Raw genomic sequence first — 19,229 nt, 5'->3', positions numbered from 1 at the left:
AGGGTGAACATCTGCTTTACATTCAGAAGGTCAAAAGCTCAGTTACTGGCATCTCCAGGTAGGAGCTGTGGGAGACTCTTGCCTGAAACTGTAGAGAGCTGCTGCCAGTCTGTGTAGACAATACTGAGCTAGATGGACCAATGGTCTGACTCAGTATAAGGCAGCTTCCTACTTCACCTGGTGATGGGGCGATGAGAAGGGCTGTTTCGGGTTGTCTTAATGCAGGGGGCAGTCAACATGGAGAGGGGTGTTCCTTCTTACATTTGGGCTCAAATAGTTCAGAGCTTTATACATCAGTACACTGAACTGGACTTAGAAATGTATTTTGCAGTATTCTGAATATTAAATTGTCTGGTATTACAATGAAATGACTGTGTAATGCTTTGAAAGGACACTGACCTCCTTGACTTTTCTCAAATACTCAACCTGGACACTAAAATTAAGTAGAGAACAGTCTCCTTGTTTCCTCTCTCTATCACTCATTGAAACATTAGGATGGATTCAAAACTGAACACCACCTGAAATACACAACGTAGATATACCCCTTGATTATTAGGGATATATCCAAAAAATGTTCTGTGAATGACTGACTCACCTGCCAGTGGAGAATTATACTCCAGATCAATCCAAGAGTCAGTTTATGATTGCCATCCACAATATCTGTGCTGCCGATATTCACCAGATCTACCTGTCAGAGCAAAGCAAGGCAAAGCAAACTTAGATAAAATTATGTATAAAATGCAAAAACAATGAACATTAAAATAGAAGTTAAATGAGTTTACATTCCCAGAGTAATGGGCAAAAGAAACAGCTGCTGAATAAAACATAAGCAAACCTGTTAAAACCTACGGATTTGATAAATACATCAAATTAGGGCTATGTGGTTTTGTTTGCATATTTTCTACTATTTAGCTTTTAGTGGCAAGTAAACAATCCAGAGCATATTTCATAACCTGATCAAATAATTATCTGTCATAAAACAAATAGTACCAGGTATTTTAGGAAATTGCACTTAGCAAGGATGCAATTATTATATCACAAAATAAACATATGTTGCAATAATTAAAAACAAAAAGTAATGCATATGACAACAGAAAATAATATTTATGGGAATCCAGCCACTTCATCAGCAATTAACATAGGCTCATTTCTTTCTCTGCCTTGTAAAGTTTTCTTAGATGCTTCCCATTCAGCTTTCAAATAGGAGAAGCTAACAGAGACATACCTGTACTAGACTGAGGAATCAACTACTCAAAATAACCAGCTTGGTTTCATTTGTCATTCCTTTTATAAGGAAAATTCATTCCCAGGTCCAAAACTGCACACATTTCAGGTGAATTACCAGTAATGATAGAAATAAACCAACACTGTAAATGACTAAATCTAGCTATTGATCTATAATGCTATATAAGTGAGTACCCCTTAGCATACTCTTGAGAGTCCCATGGACTGCAAGAAGATCAAACGTATCCATTCTTAAGGAAATCAGCCCTGAGCAGTGGTGTAGCGTGGGTTGTCAGCATCCGGGGCAAGGCAAGTAATTTGCGCCCCCTAACCCGTGGATTTGCGCCCCCTAACCCTAACCCCCAGATGTTGCGCCCGGTGCGGCTGGGTCCCCCTGCACCCCCCACGCCACACTACTGGCCCTGAGTGCTCACTGGAAGGACAGATCCTGAAGCTCAGGCTCCAATACTTTGGCCACCTCATGAGAAGAGAAGACTCCCTGGAAAAGACCCTGATGATGGGAAAGACTGAGGGCACAAGAAGAAGGAGATGACAGAGGATGAGATGGTTGGACAGTGTTCTCGAAGCTACAAACATGAATCTGACCAAACTGCGGGAGGCAGTGGAAGACAGGAGTGCCTGGCGTACTCTGGTCCATGGGGTCACGAAGAGTCGGACACGACTAAACGATTAAACAACAACAACAACCCCTTAGCATGGGATTTAAATCACTGAATTATTTGAATATTCATTCAGTAGAACTTTCCAATTCCCTAGTTGAACAAGACAGCAAGAGAGGGGTATTACTAGTAGTTTTATTCTGGAGATTAATTCTTATATGTTCTTATATGTTCTGGAGATTAACTCTTATATGTTCACCAGTACAGACTGATATTTCAGCAAATTATTTCATCTGAGAGGGAGAACACATTCTATGGCTTTTAGAGGCACTGCACATTTACAGATGGAAAGCAAGGTTTGGAGATAATGAGTTGGAACCAGACTTGCTCCTGCATGAACCTCCTTCCATTTCCCACCTGGAACTGAATTTCAATAGAGCCTTACCACCAGAGGAAGGCAGCAAGGCAGCAATTTTAACCGATTCTTCCTTCCCTCTGCAATTCCCACCCACCATGCTATCAACCATATTGTTTTCAAGGCTCTTCCAACACCACCAGAGAAGCTTCTCAAGAGGCACAAGTGGCTGCAGGAGGAAGGAAGACTTGTCACTTCCAGCACCAGCAAAACACATTTGAACGCAAGTCAGGATCCAACCAAGCAGCTTCTTCAAGGCTATTTATTGAAATAATGCCTGATGTGGGATTAGCACTCTGATCTCCTGCATCCCATGAGATTATATTGGATCTTATTTATTGTAAAGCATACTCCAGAAGCAATTTTTCATATCTGTTTATTGAGTTCTCCTCAACTCTCTATGTGAGTTATGAACCCATGTAAATATTTACTTACATTGTTTTTCTGAAGGACTTGTAGTGCTTTGTTGACGTTGTTCAAGGCATGAACTCTTGTGGAGCCCCTTTCTTTACCCTGTGAATATGCATAGTGAGAAACAAGTAAATATTATATATTAAAATTAAAAATAATGTCTCACAGACACAAACTGCACAAAAGAGCCTAAAATACCAAAGAATGTCAATCCTTACTTCAGTAGTATATTTTTCTATGGCATTTTAGAATGGCCCTACTGAATGAGGGCAACAGTGCGACAAATTCAGATTGTTTTAATTATAACAGATATTCTTTAGAAAAGGCCAGTTGAGGACTGCTACCAGGGAACAGCATTAAACATACATGATATTCTCCAAGTATATATCTGAAGTTTGCCATATTAACAATATATGAGCATTCTTATGTGAAAAAATGAACACAATAAAAATGGGTGATGGCTGAAAGAAAAGAGAGTGATGGATTACTAATAGTCCCAGTTAACCCTTTTATTGTAGACTCTGTCACAGTGCTAGTAATTTCACATTCATGACAAGATTTAAAATGTCAGGAGCTGTGACACTGCATAAAATATATATTTCTACAACTTTTATTATAAAATCTAGTTTTGAAATTTAGAGTTATAACCTTCAGCTACTATCCCTGCTTCATCTTTGATCTGAAATGGGGAAGAATGCCTTCCATCATTTTAACTGAAGGAAGCCTACAGTTAATGGCAATTATATTTTAATAACATTCTTGCCTAGCAAAACAAAACTTTTTTGAAGTTTTCTGTGGGAAACATGCAAGCTTCCCACTATCTGTTCTCAGTCTGCTCAGGGAAAAAGAAGCAACTAGATTAAAAAAGAAGAAGTTATGTATAAAGATGCAGTGGACCATGCTGACAACTAACCTATTGATTTATAGATTTATACACCGCACAACAAACAAATGACCCTATCCAAGCAAGTGCTTGTGTGAGGATGTTTGGTTGCACCAAGGAACTTTTCCTTCTGAGGGATTCCCCCCAACCCTCTGGAGCAGGTTTAGACGGTGTGCAGGGGAAGTGCAGAGAGAGGAGAGAGAGGTGATGTTCCACTGTGCAAGCACAAAGCATTGCACCAGCAGAGAGTCAATGCATCTAGGCAGTGAATTTGACATATTCATAAAACAGCATGAAATACTTCATCAACTTCTGGACAGTGAAACACAACAACCAATGACTGAGCTGTACATCAGAAAAGGTCTATGTAAGCCGAAGAGTCTAAAAGAAAGTACTGATGGTGCTTGCTTAATAATATTAACAGGCAAGGAGCTCCACAGCTTAAACACAACACAGTAACTGTTACATGTCTTGTAGAAGCAAAGCAAACATCATGTGGCACCCTTAAAAGTGTCTCTCAGGCTTATAATAGTGGTAATAGCTTCTAACTATTACTGTTGTGCCCCAGAGTGGCTAGGACAACCCAGTCAGATGGGCAAGGTATAAATATCACCCTCATGCATTTATGTGTACAATTTGAATTACTAAGGAGGTAGAGAAATAGTTTGGAGACAGTCTAAGGCTTGAATTCAAAGCTGTGGTTCTTCCTAAGTGCTCCTTATTCAAATTTCTCCCCAGATCTTTGAGGGCTCAGTAATTTGAGGTTGTTTCTGAACTGCAACTGATATATTCAGAAACTTCCAGTACCCTATTTTGTTTCAAAACTATTTGCATGAACAAACGCAGCTTGTTGCTGCTTTTGGTTAATTCACCATCTTCCCCTCCCATTTTTGTCTGGGTATTTGACTAGCAAGGTCTGGTGGGGGAGGGCAAATAAGAGTTGCTGTTTTAAGAAACTGTTCCCCACAAAACCCCAAATTCACTACTTTATATTGTACACAATGCAGTCATACTACTTTATGCTGCTGCTGCTTTGCCGTGCGTTTGTGGGGAGGGCTCTTCCCCCTGCTAGCCCATTCTCCATCTTGGGCTTGGGGACGGGCCCCATACTCCACCTCAGCATCAAAGACTCCAAGGAGGCCCGGGACACTGCTGCTGCCGCTTTGCCGGTGAGTCTTGGGGAGGACCGCTCCCCCTGCAAGCCCATTCTCCACCTTGGGCCTGGGGGTGGGCCCCAGACTCCACCTCAGCATATAAGGCTCCAAGGAGGCCTCGGAACATTGCTGCTGCCGCTTTGCCGTGTGTTTCCCCCTGCAAGCCCATTCTCCACCTTGGGCCAGGGGGCGGGGCCCACACTCACCACTGCCACAGCTTTGGGGACACTAGTGTTGCTGCAGCGGTTGTTTGAAGTGTTTTTATATGTTTTAAACTGTTTTTATTTTTTGCTTTGTTGTACCACCATATTTTTTTGCTTTGTTGTACCACCATAAGCAGTGGTTTTTATCCATGTATTTTATTTGTTTTGGTTTATTTTGGGTTGGGGTGGGGTGGTTGTTGAATGGGGTGGGGATTGGTTTGTTTTGGTGTAATTGTTTTTTGTTTGTTTGCTTTTATATTCTGTAAATGGAGGCGAGTATGAGGCTTGGGATTCCTACTGTGGAGGGGCGAGGGAGGTATGGCGGTGGGGGCAGATGTCATAGGCGAAGGGGATCAAGATACGGATATGCTCGTACCCCTTCCAATCTGCGCCCCATCCCGAGAGACAAGGGTAGGGTGAGCAAGGATTACTCACCTCCGTCACTGGTGTTGTGCAATGCCAGGTCTATAGGCAACAAAACCGCCACCCTGCGAGATTTCTTCACCTCGCAGGGGGTTGACCTGGCATGTGTGACTGAGACCTGGGTGCGCGAAGGGGATACTGTTACCTTACGAGAGATGGCACCCGCGGGTTTTTCCGTCCTCCAACAGTCGCGGACTGTGGGCCGGGGGGAGGGGTGGCGTTATTAATCCGGGAAGATTGTTCTTTCAGGGCTCTACCATCGCCATCGATCCCCGGCATTGAATGTGTTGGCCTAGTGTGGGGCTCCGAGGTGAGCTTGGCTGTCTGGCTGGTGTACCGGCCACCTAGCGCACCAGCAGCCACCCTGTCAGGCCTGCTGGAGGCGGTGGCCGGCTGGGCCTTGGAGTTCCCTAACCTATTGGTATTGGGGGACTTCAACATCCATGCTGATGCCACTCCCTCCTCACAGGCTCTGGACCTGGTGTCTTCCATGGCGACACTAGGGCTCTCCCAGTTTGTTTCGGGCCCCACACATCAAGCAGGCCACACGCTGGATTTGATCTTTGGCGTCGGTATAGATGTGATCATGTTTCCTTCGATGAAGGTGCCATGGTCTGATCACTATGCTCTGAAAGCCAGGATTGACGTTCCACCCCCACCCTGCTTGGGTGGCGAGCCAATTTGGGCTCGCCCGCAGAGGCTGATGGACCCTGATAGATTCCGTCAAGCCTTGCGGGACCTTTCTCCCCCTGGCGACTCATTGACTGAGCTTGTTGAGGCCTGGAATACCCAGCTCCTGGCAGCCATCAATGAGATCGCACCTAAGCGCCCTCTGCGACCCCGCAGAAACCGGGCTCCCTGGTTTACCGAGGAGCTCTGGAAAATGAAGTGGGACCTCAGACGGTTAGAGCGAGTATGGCGGGGTGCCCGTGACGGAGCTTCAAGAACATCTTATAGGGTTTTTATGAAAACCTACGAGATGGCAGTGAAGGCCGCTAAGAAGTCCTACTTCTCGGCCTCCATTGCATCCGCTAGCTCTCGCCCGGCGCAATTATTTAGTATAATTCGGTCTTTAACGTCCCTCGAAGGACAGCCAAATTTAAACAACAATTTGACACACAGCTGTGAGGCATTTGCGAGCTTTTTTGCGGAGAAGGTCTTGTTGCTCCGCCATGACCTCCCTGCCAATTTGGATACAATAAAGGAACTGGAGGCCCCTCGACTGTCCTCGGGTTCAGGATTGGACCACTTTGACTGGATATCCCCAGCCGATGTGGACAGACTCCTCCGAGCTGGAAAGCCCACCACTTGTCCTCTCGACCCGTGCCCGTCCTGGCTGATTAGAGCGTGTCCAGACGAGGTGCGGGCCCCCCTGGGGGATATCATCAATCTGTCCCTTGGCACCGGGACATTCCCAGGGGAACTGAAGGAGGCAGTGGTGCGCCCACTCTTAAAGAAAACATCATTAGATCCTTTAGATCTATCCAATTACCGCCCAGTTTCGAATCTTCCATTCCTGGGTAAGGTGATTGAGAGAGCGGTTGCTGAACAGCTTGGTAGGTTTCTGGATGAAACATCGGCTCTGGATCCATTCCAGTCCGGCTTCCGCGCTGGTCATGGGACCGAGACGGCTCTGGTCGCCCTAACAGATGATCTCCGCAGGCAGCTGGATCGAGGTGGGTCGGGGCTGCTGATTCTTCTAGACCTGTCAGCAGCCTTCGACATGGTCGATCACGAACTCCTGGACCACCGCCTTGCCGACGTGGGGATCCAGGGCACAGTCCTTCAATGGCTGCGCTCGTTTCTCTCTGGTCGGGGACAGAGGGTGGCGCTTGGGGGGGAATTGTCATCCCGCCACTCCTTGGTGTGTGGTGTGCCCCAGGGTGCAATACTCTCCCCGATGCTTTTTAACATCTTTATGCGCCCCCTCGTCCAGCTTGTCCGGAGTTTTGGGCTGGGCTGCCATCAGTATGCTGATGACACCCAACTCTATCTGTTGATGGACGGCCACCCGGACTCGGCCCCAGACACACTGATCAGATGCTTGGAGGCTGTGGCTGGATGGTTACGTGGGAACCGGTTGAAGTTAAATCCTTCGAAGACAGAGGTCCTCTGGCTGGGACGGGACGACATGGGACTGAGGGGGCAACTCCCATCTCTTGCGGGGGTGCAATTAGTGCCAGCACCGTTCGTGAAGAGTTTGGGTGTAATCTTTGATACCTCCCTCTCCATGGAGGCGCAGATTGCAGCTATAACAAAGGCGGCATTTTTTCATCTCCGCCAAGCTAAGCAGTTGGCTCCTTACCTCTCTCGCCCTGACCTAGCCACTGTGATCCACGCGACGGTCACCTCCAGACTGGATTATTGTAACTCGCTCTACGTGGGGCTGCCCTTGAGACTGACCCAGAAACTCCAGCGGGTGCAGAATGCCGCAGCGAGACTCCTTACGGGGTCTTCGCTTAGAGATCACATTCATCCGGTGCTATACCAGCTGCACTGGCTCCCGGTGGAGTACAGGATCAGGTTTAAGGTGCTGGTTTTAACCTTCAAAGCCCTATACGGCCTAGGGCCCTCGTACCTACGGGACCGCCTCTCCTGGTATGCCCCACAGAGGAACTTACGGTCTTCAAATAAAAACACCTTGAAGGTCCCAGGCCACAGAGAGGTTAGGCTGGCCTCAACTAGAGCCAGGGCTTTTTCGGCTGCGGCTCCAACCTGGTGGAACGCTCTGTCACAAGAGACAAGGGCCCTGCAGGACTTGACATCTTTCCGCAGGGCCTGCAAGACAGAGCTGTTCCACCTGGCCTTTGGTCAGGGCGCAGCCTGACTCCCTCCTTTGGCAATCTTTACAAAACTTTAGTTTATGGTTGTCATCAATTTTGATTTTAATTAATTTTTATAATGTTTTATAATGTTGTACTGTTTTAGTGTTGTTAGCCGCCCTGAGCCCGGCTTCGGCTGGGGAGGGCGGGATATAAATAAAATTTATTATTATTATTATATTACTTTATTAGGTGCTCAGCCTAACATGTTCCAGTCCTATGGTTCAATTCACGTTCTTATAATCAGTAAAAATTCAAAGTGCTTCATAAAGAGAAAATGGGATTTTCAAGGACCAGAGATCTATGAATATTAATTTCACAATATAATTCATGCATTCTAAAAGTCAAATCCAGTTACAACCATAGTGGGTATATCATAAATATGATTGCTGGACTACTTCTGGTTGAAAACATGTATACATACAAGCTTTTGGCCCGTAAGACCTTCCAGGAGCTCCAGGAGCCTTCGTCCATCTTGAAAATCATTGAAGAGATCTTCTATAGGGTATGTACCAAACTACAATAAAATAAAGTAAAGGTTGTTTTATAATGGAGCATTGTGAATTGCATGCTAAGCTTCTTAATATCCTATTTGTTGGTCAGAGGAAAAGCAAAAAAGATAACCCTTTACAACCTAGGCATTCTTCTTAATTTGAAGATTCATTTTTAATGAAATGCTTTATTTTGTTACTAAGAGTTTGTACAATCCAGAAAGCGGAGTCAGTTAATTTGAATGGGTTTGGGTGCAGTAAAAGCAGGAAGACTATAGAAGGCAATAACATTTATGTCCCACTCTTTATCCAATGAATTTGGAGTGGCTTGCTGAGGGCTCCCAGGCCTCCCATCCATCTCAGTAGTTGTACTTTATGTCTCTTCTGACCCTTCTCTAACCGAGAACTTTAATCTGTAATGATTACAGTAGTAAAGTCATGTTTTTAGCAGTGTCTTGGCTAGCTCTGAGTATATCCTAATGGGGCCAGTTCCAGAGGAGACAAGGCCCAGTACAAAGTCTTGCTTCCATTGTCTCTTTCACCATGGACATGTGCCACAGGCCCCAGATATTTGTGTGCATGCGTGCGTTTTTCTTCAATAATAATAAAAAAAATCAAGTAGCAGCTATGAGGAAAAGAAGGTGGTTGCTGCAAACCAAACTCAGAGGTCACAGTGAATAGTAGAGAACAGGGAAGGCCTCAGCCATTTCTTTACTGAAATTAGGCACCCCTGAAGTAGCCTATATGTAACAAAAACTGCTGTCATAGTTTTGCAACATGCACATGTATATAATATAATATAATAAAGCTGTAGAAGTAGTCTTCTTTCAGTCTTCCATTAAGACGTCTTATTTTTTAAAAAATAAAATGTATAATTAAAATTGATCTTAGACAAAACTACACAATAATATGGGAGGTTAACTACGGAGAGGAGATAAAAACACAGCATGGAAGTATCTTCAGCAAGACATTTTAATTACAAGTGTGTTACAAGTAAATCTTTAAAGAAATGATTTTGAGGAGATTGAAAGGCAACCTTCTATTAATCATCAACTAAATATTACATAAGGTTCCCTATGCTGCTGCCACACATTCTAACCTGAAGAAGAGCATGCCATTTGTCTGGCAGGGAGGTAATTAAGTCGCCTTTCTGAAACAGATTGAATGTCTTCAGTGGATCGACATTGCAATAAGTCTTTAGAAACAAAGGATTTGGAAGAGACGGCAAAGAAATATGTTGCATTTCCAAGGTCACTGGAGAAGTGTGCGTTAAGAAGTGAGAAGCTTTTGGAAGAACAAACTAATATATTGAAATGCCATTTTGAACTCCTGATGCGTACAATAATGATATCACCTTTATTTGCAATTGCCTTCAAAAAGATAGACAGAATTATATTTTTTCATTCTGTACTTGGTAAAATAAATATTCAGTTTAATTTAGCATTTAAAATGTTGGTTAAATGATATAGATGACACTTTAAAATCGGCTATAACAGCAATAATATTTTATGCTTCCATATGCAAGTTTCTGAAACCTCCCTACAGTCTGCACCCCTCCCAGTCTGGTTGTGATTTTCTTTGATTTTCTACCTTAATATGCTAGGTAGGGTGATTAGTTCAGAAGAGGACACTCTGCAGAGAAGCCCTTAGGACCTTGCCATATCCTAATGATCTCAAGAACAACCCTCCAGAGCTTAGAGCAGAGCTTTCCAAACTGTGTGTCACGACACTGTAGCGTCTTGGCTGCAGTGTGTAGGTGTGTTGTGCGAACCTCTGGCTTAGAGCCTTATTCAGCTCTGAAGTATGTGTATACATAAAGGAGCGTGTCCACCCCCATCGTTCAGCCTGGACACTGATCCAGCTCTGAGGGCCGCCTTGTGGTTCGCTCGTTGCGAAAAGAGAAGTTACAGGGAACCAGACAGAGGGCCTTCTTGGTAGTCGCGTCCGCCCTATGGAACATCCTCCCTTTAGATGTCAAAAAAATAGACATCTGACTTTTAGAAGACATCTGAAGGCAGCGCTGCACGAAGAAGTTTGTCATGTCTGAGGTTTTTTGTGCTTTAATATTTTGTTGGAAGCCACCCAGAGTGGCTGGGGCAACCCAGTTAGATGGGCAGCATATAAATAATAAAATTGTTGTTACTTTGTTTCAGAGAGCTCCAAACTATGCTCCAAAAGTGAATTGGCATAATGGAATTATTTGCGTTGGTTCTGCCATCATAAATAATGCCAGAGATGAACTCAAACAGGTCCAGCAAATTTGGTTCTGAATTTAGAAAACTACCTCCTACTGAGTCAGACCAGTGATCTACTCCTCCACGTCTTTCCCAGCCTTGCACTAGAAATCCTTTACCTAGTGGTTCCAGGGATTGAACCTGGAAGCTTTCAAATGCAAAGCACATAATGCCTATTATATCTCCTCCTGCGCAAACATGTGCTGGATTATGGAGAAAGCTAGAGAGTTCCAGAAAGACATCTACTTTTGCTTCGTTGACTATGCAAAAGCCTTTGACTGTGTCGACCACAGCAAACTATGGCAAGTTCTTAAAGAAATGGGAGTGCCTGATCACCTCATCTGTCTCCTGAGAAATCTCTATGTGGGACAAGAAGCTACAGTTAGAACTGGATATGGAACAACTGACTGGTTCAAAATTGGGAAAGGAGTACGACAAGGCTGCATTTTGTCTCCCTGCTTATTTAACTTATATGCAGAATTCATCATGCGAAAGGCTGGGCTGGATGAATCCCTAGCCGGAATTAAGATTGCCGGAAGAAATATCAACAACCTCAGATATGCAGATGACACAACCTTGATGGCAGAAAGTGAGGAGGAATTAAAGAACCTTTTATTGAGGGTGAAAGAGGAGAGTGCAAAATATGGTCTGAAGCTCAACATCAAAAAAACGAAGATCATGGCTACTGGTCCCATCACCTCCTGGCAAATAGAAGGGGAAGAAATGGAGGCAGTGAGAGATTTTACTTTCTTGGGCTCCATGATCACTGCAGATGGTGACAGCAGCCACGAAATTAAAAGACGCCTGCTTCTTGGGAGAAGGGCAATGACAGGCCTAGACAGCATCTTGAGAAGTAGAGACATCACCTTGCCAACAAAGGTCCGTATAGTTAAAGCTATGGTTTTCCCAGTAGTGATGTATGGAAGTGAGAGCTGGACCATAAAGAAGGCTGATCGCCGGAGAATTGATACTTTTGAATTATGGTGCTGGAGGAGACTCTTGAGAGTCCCATGGACTGCAAGAAGATCAAACCTATCCATTCTGAAGGAAATTAGCCCTGAGTGCTCACTGGAAGGACAGATCGTGAAGCTGAGGCTCCAATACTTTGGCCACCTCATGAGAAGAGAATACTCCCTGGAAAAGACCCTGATGTTGGGAAAGATGGAGGGCACAAGGAGAAGGGGATGACAGAGGACGAGATGGTTGGACAGTGTTCTCGAAGCTACAAACATGAGTCTGACCAAACTGCGGGAGGCAGTGGAAGACAGAAGTGCCTGGCGTGCTCTGGTCCATGGGGTCTCGAAGAGTCGGACACGACTAAATGACTAAACAACATATCTCCTCCTCTTTTTGTAGCATGTTTACTTTTTGTAGCTTTCTTTTTGTAGCATGGTTTCAGCCTTGAATATAACATGACTTGGATAGTGAAGTAGGAAACAATGCCAAATCAGACTAAGACAGACAGAGAAAGATTTAATGGTAAGGGGTAAGAGAAGACTCAAATGAAGGAAGAAATTGATGTGTGAAACACACTTTCAAAGAACCTCAAATACATCAAGGAAAGCCTTTGAAATAAGTCCCTCTCTCCTGGTTCAAGCTCCTTGATTTAAAAGCGAACACAGGGGCTTCAGTATCCCACTACAATACTGTAAACACTGCTGTGTAATACCATCTCCTTTCTACTGAATAAAGGTCAAATCACAGACACTTTTGTTGCTTTCACTGATGTGGCTGGTGGCTACGATTACTAATCTTTACATGATAGAGGGGGTGGGTGGGAATTACCAAAAGGCTTTAAAAAGAAGAAAAAGGCAGCTGAAAAGATGCAACAAACAGGGGAGGTAAGATGTCAGATAGAGATTAAATTAAACCTTTTGCTCTTCTGCAGATTGAAGGAAATGTGAACTCTACCTAGAGAACCCAAAGGAAAATGTTTTAATTCACAAAGGAACTTGCCAATTCCCCACAAGGCAATAAATATGGCTTTCCCTAGCATTTCTAAGGTCAGGTCACACATAGATGCATAAAGTTAAAACCACTTACAGCAAAAATTTTGGATTGAAAACCTTGTTAAAAAATTTTTTCATATATAATGATATATAATGATAAGCCATAATTCTTTGCTTAATAAATCATACTGTGTAAACAAACCATGGATAGCTTAATGTTACGTCCAAACGCAAGATCATAGTTTGTTTTGCCCTAACTTCACACTTGCTAGCTAGTCTTAAACCATGGTTTGTTGCTGGTTTATGGATCAGGGAGCAGAAAATCATGATCCTTGGATTTGGACATCACACTAAATGATCGTTTGTTTACCTGCTAACACCAGAGGAGCAGCAAAATAGGAATAATGGGGCAAATTATGGTTTATTAAGACTTAGAGGTAGACTCCACAGTGGGAGCAGGGCCAGGGCGGGAGAGTGCTAGAGTTCTGTCTGGTCCTGTTATATGGGATCAGTTCCAATCTGTTACCTCCGAGGATGTGGACAGGCTGCTTGGACGAGTGAAACCGACCACCTGTCTCCTTGATCCTTGCCCATCCTGGCTGATAAAAGCGAGCCGGGAAGGGCTGGGCGATGGGCTTTGCGGGGTGGTGAATGCTTCCCTCTGTGAGGGAGCCTTCCCAGACCCGCTGAAAGAGGCGGTCATTAAACCGCTTCTCAAAAAAACATCTTTAGACCCGGCCAATTTGGCCAACTATCGCCCAGTCTCAAATCTGCCATTCTTGGGCAAGGTGATTGAGCGGGTGGTTCGCTGAACAACTCCAAGCACGCCTGGAGGAAACGGACCATTTGGATCCCTTCCAATCGGGATTCAGGCCTCACCATGGGATTGAAACTGCCTTGATGATCTCCGGCGGGCTAGGGACAAAGGTGAGAGCTGTTTCCTAGTTCTGCTGGATCTCTCAGCAGCCTTTGACACCATCGACCATAACATCCTTCTGGACCGTCTAGAGGGGCTGGGAGCTGGGGGCACTGTTATACAGTGGTTTCGCTCCTTCCTCCTGGGCCGTGTTCAGAAAGTGGTGGTGGGGGATGAGTGTTCAGACCCTTGGGCCCTCACTTGTGGGGTACCTCAGGGTTCCGTCCTCTCCCCCATGCTTTTTAACATCTATATGAAGCCGCTGGGAGAGATCATCAGGGGGTTTGGACTGGGTGTTCATCAGTATGCAGATGACACCCAGCTCTACCTCTCCTTTAAATCAGAACCAGTGAAGGCGGTGAAGGTCCTGTGTGAGTGCCTGGAGGCGGTTGGAGGTTGGATGGCGGCTAACGGATTGAGGTTGAATCCTGACAAGACAGAAGTACTGTTTTTGGGGGACAGGAGGCGGGCAGGTGTGGAGGATTCCCTGGTCCTGAATGGGGTAACTGTGCCCCTGAAGGACCAGGTGCGCAGCCTGGGAGTCATTTTGGACTCACAGCTGTCCATGGAGGCGCAGGTTAACTCTGTGTCCAGGGCAGCCGTCTACCAGCTCCACCTGGTACGCAGGCTAAGACCCTACCTCCCTGCGGACTGTCTCGCCAGAGTGGTGCATGCTCTGGTTATCTCACGCTTGGACTACTGCAACGCGCTCTACGTGGGGCTACCTTTGAAGGTGACCCGGAAACTGCAATTAATCCAGAATGCGGCAGCTAGACTGGTGACTGGGAGTGGCCGCCGGGACCACATAACACCGGTTCTGAGAGATCTGCACTGGCTCCCAGTACGTTTCCGAGCACGATTCAAAGTGTTGGTGATGACCTTTAAAGCCCTAAACGGCCTCGGTCCTGTATACCTGAAGGAGCATCTCCACCCCCATCGTTCAGCCCGGACACTGAGATCCAGCGCCGAGGGCCTTCTGGCGGTTCCCTCATTGTGAGAAGTGAGGCTACAGGGAACCAGACAGAGGGCCTTCTCGGTAGTGGCGCCCGCCCTGTGGAACGCCCTCCCATCAGATGTCAAAGAGATAAAGAATTACCTGACATTCAGAAGACATCTTAAGGCAGCCCTGTTCAGGGAAGTTTTTAATATGTAATGCTGTACTGTTTTTAACACTGATTGGGAGCCGCCCAGAGTGGCTGGGGAAACTCAGCCAGATGGTCGGGATATAAATAATAAATTATTATTATTATTATTATTATTATTATTATTATTATTATTAGCTTACTGTCACATGCAAATACTCAGATGCCTTCCCTCTTTCAAGACTTTAATTCTCTTTCTCTGAATCTCCTCAGCGTTCCATCACTTAACTCAAAGAGAACTATTTAGGTCCCTACTGAAACTCCTACTTACAAAAAAGGGCTGTGCTTTGGACATCCAGCAGGAAGCTACACTTTACAAGGTTACGGACAGTTTTTTATCAGTTTTTATCGTGTCCATAGTAGAATCATCATAATAATAAAAAACCAAAAGTGACAGCATGCCTTACATCTCTGGTACACACAAGCTCTGGAAGTAATTAACTTTCCTCCATTTTTAAGGACTCCTTCACACAGCCATTTTCCCATGGCACTATTCCATACTGAAGCAGTGCATGTGTGTGAGACAACACCACAACCATGTGAGTGAAGCCCACAGCATGGGTCTTCCTCATCTGGTTGCCATTCTTCCTTCCCAGTGGGATGTCAGACAGATGGGAAAGTCCCAGGTATTTACATAGATATGGGAGCTCATTCCATAGGCATGGAGCTAACATCTACCACAAATCACACCGGGTGTTGAAACCACCAAAAGCATCTCAGTGCAGGTGATGGGTAATATCACAACACAGAAGGTATCAGTGAGATGTTACCTTCCTCTCTCTGCACTTCTATTATGTTGAGAGAAGGGGTGTGTGTGTGTGTGTGTGTGTGTGTGTGTGTTTTAAGAAGATCTGAATTTAAAAAGGTTGATAGACTTTCAGCTAATCAAGCAGGCATTTTCATTAGGGGTTCATTGAAATTCATGCCTAGAACTTAAGAAGAACATTACATTATGTTGAGCTGAACAGAGGTTTTCAGTCAGATTTAACAAAAAGGAGATTGCAGACATGTCTGTGGTATATGCTTTTACCATATTACATTTATTACTTTCACCATATGATAATTTTTTTCTAATGGGGCGGGAATTGTTCACCACCACTGTCAAATAAATAGTGTTCTATTGAATAATTTAAAGGTTTTTTTTACTGTACATAAGAGAATTGGAAAGTTGCTGACATAATATATATTTCAGAAGACCTTTTACAGAAAGCTAGATTGCGATATAAATGCATTTTCTAAGTGTTTCTACTTTCCAGAAGTAACAGGGGCAAATAGCTAGTTCCAGAAAATCACACTTACAATTTCGTCTACATTTTCAAAAAGCAGCTATTTATTTGTAACATATACTGTGGTATCTCGGGTTACATATGCTTCAGATTACATACGCTTCAGGTTAGAGACTCTGCTAACCCAGAAATAGTACCTCTGGTTAAGAACTTTGCTTCAGGCTGAGAACAAAAATTGTGCTCTGACGGTGCGGCAGCAGCAGGAGGCCCCATTAGCTAAAGTGGTGCTTCAGGTTAAGAACAGTTTCAGGTTAAGAACTGACCTCCGGAACGAATTAAGTACTTAACCCGAGGTACCACTGTACTATGAGAGAGATGACTTTGTTTTCCTGTATAAGCTCTTTTGACTTGAGTAACACTGTGAATGAATATTAATTTGCTGAAGATAGGACTTCTGGATTCCTTAGAGAATACATATTATCCCATTCACACTAGTCCAATACTAAAAAATGTCCTCTGATAACTGTGTTTTATTTCCTGAGACAGACGGATGCCAGCAAAACGTATCTGTACATCTTCCTTAAAGGAGCTGAAGTGATAACCAACCTCTCTCTTTTGTGTAATGTTAGGTACTGTTGACTACACATCTTTATGCTGTTAAAACATTCTAAAAACTCATATGCATTATAAGATAGTGGCATATGAAACATCTTTTTTCCTAAGCAATCAGGTTAAAGTCCCGTTATGCTAGTGGAAATCCTTGCATAGGTTTCTGCTTATGCAACTATTTAGCTGAATACAGACCAATATATTTATCTTCTCTCCTCCCATTTTTCAAAGTTGTTCTGAATATGTAAATGAATTATTTTCCTCCATAGTGGAATTAATTTTCTTGCCCTGAAATTAAAGCATAACTGGTCATGTTCATCTCAATGCCTGTTACTATTCAATTAAGCAGCTGAAGTTAAAAGGTTAAATTGATTCTGTTTAGTATAATTAAAAAAATTATTCAATCAAATGCATTCCTTTTAATTAGACAATCTATCTTAATAGCATATCTAATACCATTGTACTAGAATAAGATCTTATTACAAATGAGCTTTTCTAGTTTCAGTGTTTTCCATTTTTAATAAGAAGGAAATTAGATTAAGAGCAGACAACTTCTAAAACATGATATTGCTATCAGTTCAGCAGTCTTGATTATGGGGAATAGGCAAGAGCCTATCAACTAATGGGGGCAAGGGCAGGGACTGAAGAAAAGAATGTAAATGTCCCTTGATGGATGGAAGTCTGCAAAAATCTAGTCATGTACTTATACATATACCAGTAACACAACTATGGATGAAAGGTTTACATGATTTCTTTTGATATAATTGTCATAGAGGAAATTATTTGTTCTGGATTTCAGTCAGGCCGATCATATGACCATTATTGTACAGCATGATTAGATGACATCCTATTTCTACACATTGAATTGCTCTATAGTGAGTTGTTCTTATAAAAGTTATCCAGAGAGAGATGCTTAAAAAATAATAATGGCATGCTCAGTATGAGCTTTATATCAGAGGGTTGTTGTTTTTAAACAAAACTATTTGATTTGAGAAAGGCAGGGATCTAGGAGCTACTTAGTGTACCCGTGAGATTTTTTCTTTATGTTCCTTTGAGCGACAGACCTTTGAGCCATCTTACAAACTGATTGGGAAGCTCACCTCAGAATAAGATTAACAGTACAAATCCTGTATGTGCCTACTTAGGAGGAAGTATTGCAGAGTTCAGGTAGAATAACTTCCAAGGTAGCAGACTCCAAAGCTATTTGCCACAGAGGACAGGGAAAATGACAGATGCTTGAGAAACACATGTTCAAAGTTCTCATGGAACTAGTTAGATGGTTCTTTGGGTGTTGAACACGTGGATTTACCTGTGTAATACCATAGAGATTTAGCGCTGCAATTTCACACATCTTTACTCAGAAGCACGTCCACTGACTTCAATATGACTTGGTCCCTTTTGAAAGAGCAATCCTAAAAATAATCCTGTAGAATTTACATGGATTGAATTTAAACTGGGATAAATACCATATTCATTCATTCATTCAAACTTCATTCATGAGCAAGGCTACTGCAGTCTAAGATAACTCAAACCTGGCAGGGTGGAAACAAGTCTTTAAAATAGTTTGATTTACACCACTTTTTTGCCAGTGTAAATTCTGCCTGATTTCAGGGTCATGTGACCAAGCTGAAAGGAATCTGAATTAAGTGTGTCCCCTTGCCTCATTCCTGCCATGCCCCTGGGACACCTGTTTGGGGGGACCTGTTTTGGTATGTTATGCCACAAGCCCAGCTGAGCTGGGGTGAAAGACTTACACTGGTGCATCTCCAAATTAGCAAGGATGAGGAAATTATGCCAGTTGACCCCCAAGGTCCACCTATTCCAACCTCACTTATCCCAGCAGTTCTTGAGTTTCAATTGTTGGGGAAAATGTGCTTATGACGACCATCTCAGTGCCTGAGGTATTTCAGGGTTAAGATCTCACTTAGTGAATCCACCTCTTACATATTGGAAACCCATAATACCCACAGTTTTTCTAACCACTGGATTATACAGAATATTATACAGAAATTTAATACTGTCAAATGTATAATGCAAATGTTGAGCAAAGGTCCATTACCCATAAATAAATATATAAAATGAAATATTAAACAGATGTAATTTGATATCTTTCTGTTTATTTTGCAATGAATATATTTATCACCGGTTCCTCTACTATGTTTAGATATCATATTTCTTCTCCCTTAGAATATGGTAAACAGATTGAGAAGTGTTAGCATACTACAAGGAACAGACAAAACAAATATGGAAGAAATTATAACATTTAGTGCTGTCACTGCAGGATGTAATAGCATTCTGCCAGTGAATGACTGAGGATTTGAAAATGATACCATCAAATGAATGCAACCCTTTGAACAAGAACACTTAACTCAACTTTTATATGTTGCTCACAAATTTCAACTTGTTACAGAGATTATATATATATATCCAAAATAGCCACGATTAGTAGAGTTGTAGAAATTCAGTTTTCAGGTCAGAGGTCTGTTACTCTCACTCTTTCCTCTTTC

General features: G+C 43.3%; 1 protein-coding gene and 1 long non-coding RNA gene across 11 annotated transcripts in view; one reads left to right on the top strand and one right to left on the bottom strand.

The window, feature by feature from the left end:
- The window catches only part of DMD (dystrophin), a 1,027,161-nt gene that overhangs the window by 698,320 nt on the left and 309,612 nt on the right, over positions 1 to 19,229 (bottom strand). For all 10 annotated transcript variants that reach the window (XM_079972189.1, XM_079972196.1, XM_079972191.1 and 7 more), the window contains exons 3-5: positions 8,580 to 8,672; positions 2,695 to 2,772; positions 596 to 688 (exon numbers count right to left, since the gene is read on the bottom strand). In XM_079972189.1, the coding sequence (XP_079828315.1) occupies positions 596 to 688; positions 2,695 to 2,772; positions 8,580 to 8,672 (264 nt within the window). The remainder of the gene's footprint in view (positions 1 to 595; positions 689 to 2,694; positions 2,773 to 8,579; positions 8,673 to 19,229) is intronic.
- On the top strand, positions 8,593 to 17,067 carry LOC307214015. The gene is made up of 3 exons (XR_013837834.1): positions 8,593 to 8,660; positions 15,101 to 15,207; positions 16,660 to 17,067. It is a non-coding gene; the product is annotated as an uncharacterized lncRNA (long non-coding RNA).

This window comes from Podarcis cretensis, assembly GCF_951804945.1.
Source record: "Podarcis cretensis genome assembly, chromosome: 4".
Classification (NCBI taxonomy): domain Eukaryota; kingdom Metazoa; phylum Chordata; class Lepidosauria; order Squamata; family Lacertidae; genus Podarcis; species Podarcis cretensis.
The sequence above is the reverse complement of the archived record's forward strand: the minus strand, read 5'-3'. Positions and strand labels throughout refer to the sequence as shown.